The sequence below is a fragment of the Typopeltis vanoorti genome, chromosome 3, assembly GCF_054136105.1.
Source record: "Typopeltis vanoorti isolate ZY-2024b chromosome 3, IOZ_Tvanoo_1.0, whole genome shotgun sequence".
In the NCBI taxonomy this organism is placed as follows: domain Eukaryota; kingdom Metazoa; phylum Arthropoda; class Arachnida; order Uropygi; family Thelyphonidae; genus Typopeltis; species Typopeltis vanoorti.
In genome coordinates, this window is record NC_143551.1 from 34560106 (window position 1) to 34575701 (window position 15596).

A 15596-nucleotide genomic window follows, 5' to 3' on the forward strand; every position below is an offset into this window, starting at 1 on the left:
CACGATGCGGCATAATAAGTGCCCTCGTTCAGCCATATTGGGGTAGGAGTTTTAACAGGAATTGTTAGCGTAGCACGTGTGGAAAGGAGTTTTTCCAAGCGCTTCAACTGATTAAAAATTATTTGCGAACCGCAATGGCCCAAGAAAGATTGGTTGGTTTAGCAACTATCGATAGAGGCGGACCTAGCTTATAATTTAAATTTAGAAGAGCTTATAAACAGTTTTATTGTGCGATATCCCCTTAGAGCAACATTTTAACTAATATTATTATGTAATCGTTTTTACAAAATAGCAATTGGAGATTTTCTTATATTTTTGTCTTATAATCCATCACGGGAGATATTTATTTGTTTGCCTCAAGGCGCGATCTAATCTGGCAACGGCCCTGACTAATCGTCTGTATTTTTTACTAGGCTTTTGTTATTTTGTTTACTTTTGTTTTTATTCCTTTTAATTTTAGTTCATAGAAAATATTCTACACTGTCAAAAGGTTTATGAAAGAAAATATTTAATTTTTAAGAGAGAGAGAGAGAGAGTGATGGAGATAAAGAGATAGATATGAGACCGCACGGTTTGGTGCCGTGCTATTCAAGAGATTAGCATGATGAAAAGTCCAGGATTTTTTGCAGAAAAAGATACGGGAAGAACTCGTGGTTCTGTTAATTTCCAGAACTGGGCAAACTACTTTAAAATATTCTCCATCTATTCCTTAAAAATGGCCTTCAAGTACTAACCAAGTACAAACAAGGCATTTTGTTGGTGGAAGTGCGAGTATTGCTTTTTTATATTTTTACCAACGCAAAATTCAAAATCCATTGTGTAGCAATGCTGTGCACGAGCTATTATCTGAAGACTATTATTGTACTGATATTCGCAGTAATTAGCTGAAGCGGTTATCCCTAGTATTTCAACCGCCAACTTAACTCACCCGAAGTGCAACAGCAAGTATCCTTTCAGATAAACTTGACTAAATTAAATTTATAAAATTTTCAGTTGAGTATGATTTTATTCAGTATTCGGATAATTAGCAGGAACAGGAACGATCCTTTCAAAAGTGAGATATAAGTTGCATACTTGAACTGATCACTTGATTACGAGGGTTTAAAAAATAAGGTAACAGTACATGAAAATGCAAATTCTGACAAAGGGAAGGATTGTGTAGGTGAAGAAAGTGTTGCTACTTCGTCTATTGCATCACACAGCCACCAGATGGCATTATGAATGTCACATCCCCCCCATCGGTTGCAAATTGGTAGTGTGCAAGATAACACACACACACACACAGTAGTTAAGACAGTACAACTGAGATCCCCTGACCCCCCCCCCCCCCCCCCCAGCGACTTCTGTTCCTTTGATCGTTGAAGCAGCAAGCAATTTGTAATGCTGGCACATGTAGAATGCTTTGCCTTTCTTAGACGTAGATTTCTTCTGACAAAAATCGACACGATCTTTGTCAGAATAATCCTCGACATAAAAAGTACTGGTTAGATTAGTTTATTGAAGCACCTTCCTATTTTTCATAAATCCAAAGTATCAAGTACTTTAGAAGAATCAATACTTTATGGTTAAGTATTAACTACTTTTGGAAAATCAGTGCTAGTCTTTGGAAAGTATGGGTTTAAAACTACTGGGTTTTCAAAAGCGCTTGATACTTGACTATAACGTATTAGCCTTTCGAAAGTACTGTTTTCAAACTAGCGGTTTTTCAAAATATTTGATACTTATCCATAAAGTACTGGTATTTGGAAAAGTGCTGGTTTCAAAATGTTGCCCAAAAGAACTTGATAGGTGATTATAAACTACTAGTTTTTCAAAGGTAACTTTCAAAGTATTACTGTTTTAAAACTATTCATAGTTGACTATAAAGTGGTTTTTGAAAGTGCTAGTTTTTCAAACCTATTTGATACTTGACTATAAAGTACTAGTTTGAAAGTACTACTATACTTTGAAACTACAAAAGAAATACATTTATTTTTCAAAAATATTCGCTACTTGACTATAAAGTGTTAGTTTTTCAAAAGTACTAGTTTGAAAGTATCGCTGTTTTTTTTTCAAAAGTTTTCGATACCAGACTATAAAGTACTACATTTTTAAAAGTGCTAGTTTCAATGTTACTGTTTTTTCAAAAGTACTCGATTGTAGTTGATCATAAAGTACTGGTTTATAGAAAAGTACTTGATAGTAGTTGATCATACAGTACTTTATGGCAAGTACTGGTTTCTAAAATGTACTCGATATGTGAACATAAAATACTAGACTATAAAGTGTTAGTTTTTCAAAAGTACTAGTTTGAAAGTATCGCTGTTTTTTTTTTCAAAAGTTTTCGATACCAGACTATAAAGTACTACATTTTTAAAAGCGCTAGTTTCAATGTTACTCGATTGTAACATTCATAAAGTACTAAATTAACAATTAACAATCAAAAGTACTCGATTGTAGTTGATCATAAAGTACTGGTTTATAGAAAAGTACTTGATAGTAGTTGATCATACAGTACTTTATGGCAAGTACTGGTTTCTAAAATGTACTCGATATGTGAACATAAAATACTAGGTTTTTAAAAAATATTGATTTCAAAGTACTGGTTTCAAAATACTGGGTTTTCAAAAGTACTGTTTTCAAAGAACTAGTTTTTTCAAAAATACTTCAAGCGCTAAGTGAAAATAAGATATTTAGTGAGACTATTTTCAATTAAACAAGATATTTGAGTTCATATTACCGTGTCCAGCTTATTAAACAATTCATCTACTCGTTTTTGGGCGGAGTCTCTGTCAGTTTCTTGAGGATTGGACTTTCCGTGCATACGGTAAATTGCTGTTACTATATCCAGCATCTCTGCTCTAGATACGTAACCGTCGTTGTCAAAATCATAAAGGCAAAATGCCCCTGAAAAGCAATAAAAATTAATTAAGACTTTAAAAAAAAACAAGATTTGCAAATAAAAAGTACTGATTTTTTAAGAAAAGTATAAGTTGATAAATTTAACTTTGCGATCTAGATGGCGCCACATACACATTTCATTTCGAAAATTGCATCGAAGAGTAATTATGCCGGTTACACATTCATTGCTAGAATAAAAACGTTACAGACAATTCAAATATGTTTCGTATGATTTTATTTAATAAAATATTTGCTTACAGTTGAGTTTCTCTTCAACACTTCCTTTCGTTGTTATTGAGATGGCAAGAATAAATTCCTTGAAAGTAATAACCCCGTTCTGAAAATACATATAAAACATACATTAATGAAAGCAGATGTTTACCATCACAGTTTGTTATTTACACAATAAAAAATATGTCGGGAGATCTGAAGTTATGATGTCAATGTAATGTTATCTAGTTTGCTTGTTTTTTAGGAATATTTAGGGAGGGGGGGGCTCAAATGAAGGTGCATATGGAGACCTCGTGGGTTTTTCGTTCCGAAAATAATAATAATAATAATAATAATAATAATAATAATAAGTTATAAAGTATGGCAATTCAGAGAACGTGGCTATGGAAAATCAAACTATAGAACCGTCCCATACTATTTCAGGTTTCAAGATTCAATGGTATACTACCTTGCTCGGTGGGGTATAAATGACTTGTCATTATAATTTTCTTCTTAACCCTTGAAAATCTTGTGTACTGCTATACCAAGTGTTACCAAAACCGATGCACTCACTAAATTACCATTGTAGTTTTGATAGAATATCCTTTTGTGGCTGATTGTTGGTCGCTGATCTCGTATGGCACCGAGCCCAAAGAGTTGTATGCTTCATATACCCCATTACATATGCTTATATATAATGTCACTCTTTATCTTTCTTGGATATCTTTGGCTCAAAGCCAAATCAGCAACAGTTTAGATTTGTATTAGTTTTTAAATGTACTCTAGTCAGAAAGAAAGAAAGAAAAAACAATACGAGAGATAGAGATTCAATAAAGTTTGCTTTTCTGAAACATTAAACACATTTATATGTTCACTTAATGACTTCGTTGGGTGTTTAACTACCAACAGCTAGTTCCAAATGCATTTTCTTATACTCAAAGACTTTGATGGGAACATACCGCGTTCAGCAATGCTGAAATTATGTACTTGACAAGAAAGCAAACACGTGTTAGTGATTAAGAAATTAGCAATGTTCATTTCATTTAGTTGATGCACGAGAATAAATTGTTAATTTCCGGTTTATTTAGGAAATTAACTTTTGTTGCTATGGTGAGAACTCATTTTTTTAGATTGTCATTTTCTTGCCTTTTTTTTTTTTTTTTTCAGCTGAGCTTGCAGAATGTGTAAACCCATGAGATTCTCCTGCGTCTGATATAACATCTTCTCACCAGCTGAATAGATTTGAAAAATTAGATATTTAGAATCTTTATTAATATATTGAGTTGAGCCATCTGTATGGCAAGGTTTTAGCTTCCACAGACTTGGTTCTTCATTTGCAGACAAGCCAGAAGAACCCACGCAACGAGAACTATGAAATCTTGTTTACTATATATTTCTGCAATTATTTTTTTTATTTATATTTGTGTGTATTCCAATGAGCATCATATAAAAGTTGATATGTAAAAATGTTAAAATTACCTTATCAACGTCGAACACGTTGAAGACATAGTCTACAAATCTCGTTGGATCCCCAGCTGGGAAGAACTGACCATAGATTGACTTAAACTCCTGGAAAGACAAAGAAGATCATTAGGTTGACCATTTTTGTATCTGAATGGTGACAAAAAGAGAAAAAATCTGTTTTATGTCAACATCCACGCATATTTGTCGACCTGAAAATAACAGACATAATTAAACACACACACACACACACACACACATATATATATATATATATATATATATATATATATATATATATACAGAGAGAGAGAGAGAGAGAGAGAGAGATAGTTTATACATACGTACTTCCTTTGTCATATATCCTGAAGGACAGTCTTTAATGAAATCTTTATACCTACGAAAAATGAGATTATGTTACTCTATATATGCATGTATTCAAACTATTATATTTCAAACTATATAATACATAATACGATTTATTAATTTAAATAGCAGAATACAGTATTTCGAAACTTAATATAAAGTGTTTATTTTCAAAAGATTCTTAGATTTTGTATACTCATCATCATCATGCGTATCAAGGATTTAGGCCTAGCATGGCCTGTTCCGGCCTTAGAAGTCATCGTTGAATCATTTAAGAGGACGTCCTGGTTTTCTTTTTCCTAATGGCTTGTATTTTAATGCTTGTTTTGGTAATCTTTCTGTTTTCATTCTTTGAACGTGTTTCATCCATTTATGTTTATATTTTTTCATTTTTTCTATTCCTAGTTCTTGGTTTAATTCTTTCATAATTTCTTCGTTTCTTTTGTGATCAAATAGGGTATACTTTGCAGTTTTTCTCATAAACTTCATTTCTGCTGTTGTTAATCTTTTTGTTTTATTGTCCAGATTTCGCTTCCATACATTAAGACTGGTAGGGCTAATGTATTCTATACTTTTAGCCTGGTTTGTTTTTGAACTAGGTTTGGCTTAAATATAAAGTTAATTACACCAGTTATTTTTAAATATTTTGCAATTTTTACGATTTTGTATACTGTTTATATTAATCCCACAGGAGAGATCCCGTGACCTATAGCACGACAGTGTTCTGTGTGGGTAAGTGATTATAAAGAAGGAAATCTGTTAATGTGCTTCTTGAAGAGTTCGGGGTTGTACACGTTGGGCAAAATAGTATGAGAAAGACTGTTCCAAAGAACAGATGTATGGGAATGAAGGATCAGGAGTTGGATCAGTGAGTCTGGATCTGAAGTTAAACCGCATATGGATTGTTCCCAACAGTTGCATGTTCGTACATGATTAAAGGAAAGTGAAGGAATCGTGATGACTAGTTTGGTGAAGCAAACATCCATGAAAACACTAATAGAAAAGTTAAAATGCAGAAACAGAGGAGCTACGAGAAGCCAAATGGAGGGAGTCATGGAGAGAAGGAATCATCTGTTAATGGTGTGCCATCCTAAATGCGGGAACAATATTCAAAGCTTCAGGGGATTTGGGATTTATAAAGTATTAGGATTAATAATATTTAGAATGAAAAAATTAACACTAGGAGATTTAATAAATTTAGTTTAATCCTTTAACCAAGTGTAAGCAAACAAAGTTTGCGCCTGAAGTATTTTCAGGACTGAGGCAATTCGTGGTAAAGGTGGGCCAAGCTCTCATCACTCCCTGTCTTAGTATCTCCCATAATGCAAAGCACATCTCCTTGAGGACATGTATAATGCTATGCATTAAGGGAAGAGCCACTGCCCAGACCAGTTTCGACCTTTATTGAGGTCTCATCAGTGGGAGCCGGACTCAGAGGTGGTGATACCAAGATGGAAGCAATGGAGAAGTCTTCTTTTTGGCACCTTTATCATTCGTTAAATTATCTTCTAACGTAATGAACGATCAGTGAGGAAGTTAGTAATTAACAGTTCTGCTGTACAACGAGAATAGAGGAATCCATATTGGTGATCACTAGGTAACCAATAGGTATCTCTACATAGCGAAGAAGCTGGCTGTGATAACCCTCTCCATCACTTTCGAGAGTATTGAGGTGAGTGTAATGGGACTAGTGTGGCCTGACTTTTATTTCCTTTTTTAGGAACAATCTGGATCAAAGCTCACTTTCATGTTAATTGATAGATTCCAGATGAGTATGGCAGCTTGTGAATACGAAACAGGATCAGTGTTACTTCTGAAACATAAACTCTTAGTACAACTGGAGGAATACCACTTGATGCAAGGAACTTATTAAGGTTATAAATTTAATCTTAAGGCTATAACATTGATATTAAGGCTATAAAAATCTGAAGATATTTAATATATAAAATTTAAATCAACAAATGTGTAGGAAGGCTTCTTTTCAGTTTCACATTCTGTATAAGATTGTTAATTTCAGCTTTATCCTGTTTTCTACGAACTTGTTCATTTAGTATAAATATGTGCACTTTTACGTAAGTTACGTTTCGAAACTTGTCAATTTCAGCTTCATCCTATTCTCAATAAATTTTTCATTTTAGGCTAATTGTATTCTGTATACAATTGTCAATTTCATCTTCAGTGTTCCTATAAATCGTTGATTTCATCTGCTTCATGTCCTTAATAAATTTGTAAATTTCATTCCCGTTCTCTATTGTCAATTTCAGCTTAATGATATTTTCTGCAACCTCATCGGTTTAATCTTAATCGCCCTGTATATAGTTTCCATTTTTCATTTTTATTCCAGCTTCACCATTATTCTCTGTGCGATCTTTTTTCAACATCCACAGATGATGTACAATGAAATGCAATTTCGTTGTTTTAGCTAAAGAAGCTCGATAAAAATTGCACTTCATATTTTAAAAGAATTTTATGCAAGTAGCGAACCAACTATTCCAATGACTTTGAAAGTTCTCCGCCGTCCAAGGTCATGGGAGTGTCGTTCTTGCAATCAATACATATCAAGGTCAAAAGGCCAAGGTCTGATCATTCGGCAATGCTTCTATCACACGACGAACCCTTAGTTTGTGCATGTGTGTTATATATTCCTTCTGTTACAAAAGAATTTTGGAAGCTTAAAACAAAGTTAAAATACTTGGCTAATCTACTAAGAATTTAATTGAGCAAATCAACAAGTTCCACTGTTCCATTGTCTGCTTGCAGGTTTCTGCTTCTCTGAGACATCAAATAAGAAGTGAATTTTGAAGCATTTTTTCATCGCAATTTTTTAGTTCGACAAAGATTTCTATAACTTTATTTTAGATAAAAATCATTCAGATCGTTCAACTTTTGCTCAAAGATTTTTATACTTTTTTCTTCAAAGATCTTAATACTTTTGTTCTAAGATATTTTACTTAAAGATTTATATATTTTTTCAGATGTTTCTATGACTTTTCTCAAAGATCATCCCATATGATTTCTATAACTCTAATAATAAAATTTCTATAACTCTATCCATAAGATTTCTATGACTTTTCTTCAAAGATTTGACTTTTTCGTCAAGATTAATATAATCCTTTCCATAAGATTTCTATTACTTTATCAATAAGATTTTCATGACTTTTCTTCAAACATTTTTCTAACCCTTTCCATGAGATTTCTGACTTTTTTTCAGAGCTTTCTATCAGCTTTACGCAAATATTTCTATAGCCTTTCTATAAGAGTTCTGTGATGACTTTTCCTCAAAGATGTCTATTTCTATAACTAATTCCCTAAGATTTTGGTGGTTAATCTCAAAGATTTCTATAATCTTTTCCACAAGATTTCTGACTTTTGAGAACTTTCTGAATTAGATTTCTATTTTCATAAGATTTCGGTGAGTTTTCCTTAAATATTTCCGACTTTTTTCTAAAGATTTCTATAACTCTTTTAGAAAGTGTTATATCAAGATTTCTGTGAATTTTCTTCAGATATTTCTATGAATTTTAGTCAAAGATTCCTACGATTTTTTTTTTCAAAGGGTTTTAAATACATATAGTTTTTATATAGCTTTTACTCTCACTGGTTATTACTTTTCTATATATTTCTATACTTTTTTTTCCCAAATATTTCTAACTTTTGTCTAAGTATTTCTAAAACTTTTATTCTCAAATGGGATCGAATTTTTGCTCACTTGACCTCAAAACAGAAAAAAAAACATTCGAATTAAATTGCTTTCTTATACTTTATTGATAATTTTATTCATAATTCTATGCACAAATGTTCTCATTATTTTTCTACTGTTCAGTTTATTGGTAAGTCAGCGAATTTCTTTAGCCGGTTATAAAACTTGGCCCTAAGCCACCGAGATCGAAAGGTGTGGAGCTTAGGTGACGGCTAAAATTAAGGAGAAACAATAAAATGCCTACAGTACATCTTGAAGCAGCCGAGATCTCGCGGTTTATATTGGAAAAGGAAGAAAACGAAGAAAAAAGAAATAATGGTGTACATTTGCCTAAAGAGAAAAGACCACGAAATACATTCTGTTAGAGAATCAATCACCTGTGTCCAAGAAGGTTTATGCAAACGCCTATAAATTGGATATAGGAAGGTTCCTTTGCTTGGAGAGGCAGTGCAAATGCAATCTAGAGTTTCGTGCCATGTAAAATACTGAGTATTGAATAAAAAAAAACCTATTAAGAAAAACAGCTGGGGTTCAATACTCACCATTTGCGTAGCTGCTTAGCTTCAACTGTAAAAGGAAAAAAAAAGAAAGAATAAATAAAAAAAGTGAATACATTTCTGCCTTAAAAGCTTAAATTTACTAATAAATAAATTGATTACAGTGATATTTTAACTGTAACATTTTAACATCCAATTTCAGTATTGACAAGCAGTTCAAATGGAGTGCTTGATAATTTCTCGAATTAATTTCATGCTAATTTCATTAGTTGGTTTCAGAAATATAAATTTTCACTCATGAGTCATATGTGGCTCATAGTCATATCTGAACAAAAAAATTTATTATTTTTTGTTCCGAAAAAATAAGCTTATCAAAAATTAAAATATCCACAAAGTATTAAAATAAAAATTAACGGTATTATATTCAAAAATTCATAGTCATTTATATGTATAAATTTTAAAATAAATGAGAGACATTATTAGGAATTTACCAACGCAGCAAATTGACTTCCTTGCTATCTCAAAAAAAAAAAAAAAACGATAAAATATAATATAAGTCTAGAAAAATAAAATTCTAGTCTCGATAAAATATAAGTCTAGAATTTTATGCAAATTTCTCCAACCACTGGGTTTTCAAAAGTGGGCGCGCATGTGTGTGTGTGTGTGTGCGTGTGTGTGCCCATGATGCTGTACGAAGACTCAAGTGGAACACCCTTGCACAAAAAAGGTTGTGTTGCCCATCACAGATTTACAAAGCATCTGTACTAAGAAACTTCAAGATATATTTTACATATATAATGTAGACGGTCTGAATTTATTCAAATATCAAATTGGAATATCTCAAAGCAATATAATATGACAATATCCAAAGAAAAAACAAAAATAATGGCATTCAAAGGAGAAAACCCAATAAGAAGTAAAATAGTGATAAATAATAAAATACTAGAACAAGTAAACACTTTCAGATACTTGGGATGTGATCTATCATACGAAGAAGAAAAAGACATAGACACTAAAATATCAAACTTTGTCAAAGTAAATGGCATAATAAATAGTATATTTAAGCCATCCCTGGTACAAAAACACACTAGAATCAGATTATATAATGTCTTGTCAAAACCAAGAAGCGAAACATGGACCATGAAAAGGAAAGATGAAAAACGAATTCAAACAGCAGAAATGAAGTTCCTCAGAAAAACAGTTGGATATATCAAGTGGAACCATATTTTCTTACAGGAATTGTAAGAAATCCTGAAAATAAAACCAATTAATTACTACATAAGACAGTATAAACAAAAATGGCTAGAACATTTAAATCGAATGGACAACAGCAGACTACCAAAAATATTATACAGATACAAAATAAGTGGAAAAAGAAGAATAGGAAGACCAAGAAAGAGATGGCATGAGACCGGAACAGGCCACATGGCCTATATTCCATGATAGGAAGAAGAAGAGAAGAAGAGAATAACGAATTACACCCACCCTTATATACTCTGTTGCAATGTTTCATAAACCTGAAAGAGAGAAGCTTCGTGATAGGAATTACTGAGTTCCTATAGTTTAGTTGGATGTAATGGTCATGCCATAAACCCGACTTTCAAATTCTTTCGTAAAGTTCACGCTGAGCCTCTCTGCTGGCGAGTTTCATCTTTACATTCATATTTCCTTACATCAAGGTGCCTTGCAGTATGATGATGATGCATTACCGTGTTGATATTCAGATGAGTACTTTTCCATAGAACCACCACAGTATATGCAAAACATCGAACAATGTAAGAATCGTCCAAAGTGTCAATATGGTGTTTGATGTTAGTCTAGAGTGGGGTTTACAGAGTATCTTACTCTTAATCCACTCGTATATTTAGTGAACAGTAAAAGATACAGCCTTTCGTTGGTGAGATGCACAAAAAAAAAAATAATAAAATAAAATAAAATAAAAAAGACTGATATACTTGGCATGGTAGTCTCCAAGAGAATGTTCCACGATCTACCATTTCGTATTCATTCACTTATTCATCAGTGGCTCTAACAGGCACTTAAGCGCCACCTCCTTCCAACTGTTCTTGGATTTCTTGACTGTGATACAAGAATACCCCTACGCTAAGTATTCTTGTCTATAAATTGCGCGTGTTCTACTGGCCGATTTGTCTGTTTTTTTTTTGAGGAAAGAAAAATCCGAGTTTCTTCGAGAAAAAACCCTATACCTGCTTATGAGACCGACTAACTCACCTTTAGTCAAAACTGATGAGATAAAAGTTCCTCACGTTATGGACGAGAATCGAACCCAGATCTTTCCGATCAAAGGCTTCGTCTATACCGATTGAGCTACAGAGGCTCCCATTTCATGTTACCAGAGCTTTCAACATTCTGCTGTGTATAATCTCGAAGGAACTGCGCACCTAATATGCATCAAACATTGCTGAAGGATAATCTTTTGCTTGCATATTTGCAGCCTTTTCATGGAAGCTGAAGTCACGGAGGTTGGTATTTAATGTTCTGACACAAACCTCTGCACTGCAGATGGTACTTAAAAGAACCCATCCACTGATACACGACTGTTGGAATACATTTCCTTTTTCGACACTTTCCTATCTCTTTCACTCAATTTATGTGATGGAGTTTTTTTTTCTTCTTCAGCTTCGTTAACACTGTAATTATAGTATGAATTGATTACCGCACAAGGCGGTTAATTCTAAATCCAATTCACGGTTTTGCATACAGAAACAGCTAATTAGTGTGTATTGTTTCGCTCTTTACATCTTGCACGCAGTATTCGAAAAAAATTGGATGATCGGATAATTTGGACAACAAACTATACGTCAGCAGCACTTTAGACTTGTAGTCTAAAGAGCATGAAGGATTTATAAATTACTTCAATTGTATATGAGAAAATAGAACCACTGTTTATAGCTAACTTCATCACAAGGAAGTGTTTTAATCGTTCACCAGATGGCAGTAAAATGCATTTTAAAGTACCAACTACCAGACTTCCAAATTAAAGAGTCTTCTTTGGTTGGAAAGCCCTGGATTCGAATCCTGTCTTGAACTCAATGAAATTTTGCAAGGGCTACAAAGCAGCAAAAGAATACACACATTTTTACAGACAACTTACATGCTTAAGTTCCTTTGTTAAGCGACCAACCTTTCTATTTTTGATAATTTGTTCAGTGAGATAAAATAGAGCTGATCTTCGTTGAAACAACAATAATCTTTTTATGTAGTTCTTTATCATCCTCGTTGGACATACAAGGAGTATGCGCTCATTTCTATTCGTTCTCAAGCATAAATAAATCATCGAAATTATTTTCATTTCAACAAAAAATGACATTAAGTGGAAGTCTATTTTAGTTTTAACTTTCTTTGTTATTGTCGTTCTGAAATCGGCAGATTTTTACCTCTCACCATCGCTGTACTTGAGTGCATTTTAATGCCGTGCTAAATAAGAGGCATTTTCTTAATTCTAACTACAACGATTTGTATACGTACTCTACCGTTTGCTCTATGGTTGTGGTTGAGTGGAGGATTAAAAAATGAACTGCTTCTGATAAAAAAAAAAACTTTGTCAATAATTAACCATCTCTGAAAGTGGATGAAAACATCCTAGAAAAAAAAAAGCTCCTGTGATTAAAGATTTATTTTCCTGGTGGCTGGAATCTTCCTACAAGGTATTTCTTAGAGGTAGATTCCATTGAGATATTATTGAAATGACTTAATTGAATTTACCTTATTGGTAGATTAAGTCGAAATATTTTTCGCCATAATAAAAAAAAAGCAGTGCCGTAATGAGGGCGTGGCGAAAGAAACGTCTGCCAGGGGCGCAACTAGGTTTGGGGCGCAAAACTTAAAAAATAAAAATAAATAAATAGATATAAAAGTCCGCTATTTTATATGTATTTTTAAATTTCGGCAATACGCCGCTTTAGACACACAAATTCTGCAACTCATTTTGATGGGGTTAATAGTAAGTATTTAACATATTGCATTTTAGTAAAATTTAACTTGTTACATTTAAAGTTTTCAAAATTTTTGTCATTTTGGGGTTAGGGGAGCGCAAGATAGACACTTGCCACAGGCACTTTATACCTTCGTTATTATACTGAAAAAAAAGAGTCGTTTTTCTAATAACAGACTTCATATTAGTGGACTAATATTAATGTTTATGAGTCATTTCATATTAATGAGTCATTCAATTGAAAATGGAGAAGCAAGAAAGGAACCGTATTCGTTTAATTTCTATACAGTTTCCTCCCATTTGTGGAGAGACATACTCTGACTTGATGTTAGCAGCATATTTCTTTGTTGTTGCATGAGAGAGCGTGATTCTGCACTGTATCTTTTGGTCTTCCTTTCATGTCTTGAGTCGAGATTCGAAACTGGAAACAAGAACATTGAGTCAAGATGTTAATAAAGGTGTTCCGGACTCTTGTGAGTTGATGATATCGTAATGGTCCAGAAACTCGATCAGAAGAGGAATTTGTTACAAATACTACACTTTGCAACATGTGAGCTGTTTGCTAAGCTTTGCATTTGCGAGTTGTTCAGGCTTTATAGCTTTTCAGGTCGAATGTTTTAGCGACTTATGTAAATTGAAAGGGATGCAGATTTGTGGCCAACTAGAATTTAATATCCATCGGGAGAGGGAAGTTTTGTTTTCTTTATGATGAGATAAGAAGTCGATTAATTACATGAATTACATTAAATTGCTTTGGTGCCTTTCGTAATTTATTTCTATTCTGTTTGTTAGTCGAATATAGTTGGGGGTACGTCCCCTAGGGAAATGCAAATCTAAGTTTGAAGAGTGCAACCTCAGATAACCACTTCGCTAACCTAATTTGAAATGCAAACAATAGACATTATTTAGAGCATCGTTCTGATAATATGAATTCCATTTAAAATAAACCAATTTTTAAGTAAAAACTTCCGTTTGCTAATTGCACAAGCGGGCAAATCCGAAGCCTTCATCCCCTACAGTCATTTATGAAATATGCTATAAATTTCTAGATGAAAACATATTACTTCAGACGAATTTTATACAGCAAAATTGATGCCAATTAGTTACTATTTTGGCAAAATAAAAAAGACTAAAAATAAAAGCGCCTCCGTAGCGCAATTGGAAGAAGGACGGTACATTGCGCTCTTCGATTGGAATAGGCATAAGTTCGATTCTCGTCGCGACGGGAGGAATCTTTATCTGGTCGATTTCAATCGATGATGAGTTAGCCGATCTCATACGGAGGTAGCAGGGTTTTTTCTCCCGGAAACTCGGGTTTTTCATCCCGCATACATACAAATCGGCCCTTCAGAACACACGCAATTTACAGACAAAAATTACTAGTTGTGGTGGTGTTGGAGGTGGGCGGTGGATGGCGTTGATTCGTAGTAGAGGTAAGGTGTAGAGACAGTTGAAGATGTCCTCCCGCGATGAGTCTTCGGACTCCTTGGAGGTATCAGGAATGATAATAATAATGATAATGACTACAAATTAGTACGTGGGTTTTCTGTAAATTGCGTGTGTTCTGAAGGGCCGATTTGTATGTAAGGTTCCATGTCACTCTTGATGTAAGATAGAAAAATTGCAGAGCTTTGTAGGTAATGGAGGAGGGAAATTAAAAGACTAATATAAAATTTTAATTAATACTGCAGTGTACATTATATAAAATATAATATATATAATATAAAAATATTATTTATATTATATTATTTATTATTTTATTTATCATTTATGTCGTAACAAGCTATGAATCTCGTAGTCTTTGCGCTAGAAACAGCAACGTTCTTAAGTTCTTAAAAGAACTGGGCGATGGACTGAGTCCGTGACTCTTTATCCCGTCATCTGAATGAAGAAAATCTGTATGGATTGGGTGTTATTTAGCTAAAAAGCTCTGGTCATGGCTGAGTAACGGCAATAGCCGAGCCTCAGTTGAAACTTCATTGGCTACAAGCATTGCCATTTGTTACCCTGGAAGTCCTAAAAAGGACCATAGAGGTCCTATTTATTCTTACCTCACCACCTTCGTTCACCCTAAACAGCAACGTTAGGTTTGTTATTTCAGATTGTAGCTAAAATATTATTTAAAATTTATGGTGTATTAATTTATGAGCATTATTCTCTTTTATTTTCATTAAAACTCCAAATCAAATATTCTATTTTATTAATAATTTATTAATATTTATTTTGCATACATGTGTAGATAAATAAAATACTTTGTGTCATAATTATTTGCATCAAATATTTAATGAAAAAAAGTTTTTCAGATACATAGTTTGTAAACTACCACTCTTATAATGTATTATTCTCTTCAATAACTATCCGAATATGAACATGAATTGTAGTAGTCGAAATCAAAATATATAGTTCACGGTCTCCCTATTATACAAAGTAATCCGAAAGAAAATCAAGGATCACCCAGATGGTATAATTGAGTGGTGTCATCAATTTAGATCGGAAACAGTTCAACTAATCTCGCTTGAACGAAAGA

At 33.3% G+C, this 15596-nt stretch overlaps 1 protein-coding gene across 1 annotated transcript in view; it reads right to left on the minus strand.

The window, feature by feature from the left end:
• Positions 1 to 15596, minus strand: part of LOC150108037 (neuronal calcium sensor 1-like) — a 158714-nt gene that overhangs the window by 4217 nt on the left and 138901 nt on the right. The window contains exons 2-6 of the mRNA XM_090415534.1: positions 9160 to 9184; positions 4900 to 4948; positions 4570 to 4659; positions 3139 to 3217; positions 2720 to 2886 (exon numbers count right to left, since the gene is read on the minus strand). Of these exons, the coding sequence (XP_090271660.1) occupies positions 2720 to 2886; positions 3139 to 3217; positions 4570 to 4659; positions 4900 to 4948; positions 9160 to 9184 (410 nt within the window). The remainder of the gene's footprint in view (positions 1 to 2719; positions 2887 to 3138; positions 3218 to 4569; positions 4660 to 4899; positions 4949 to 9159; positions 9185 to 15596) is intronic.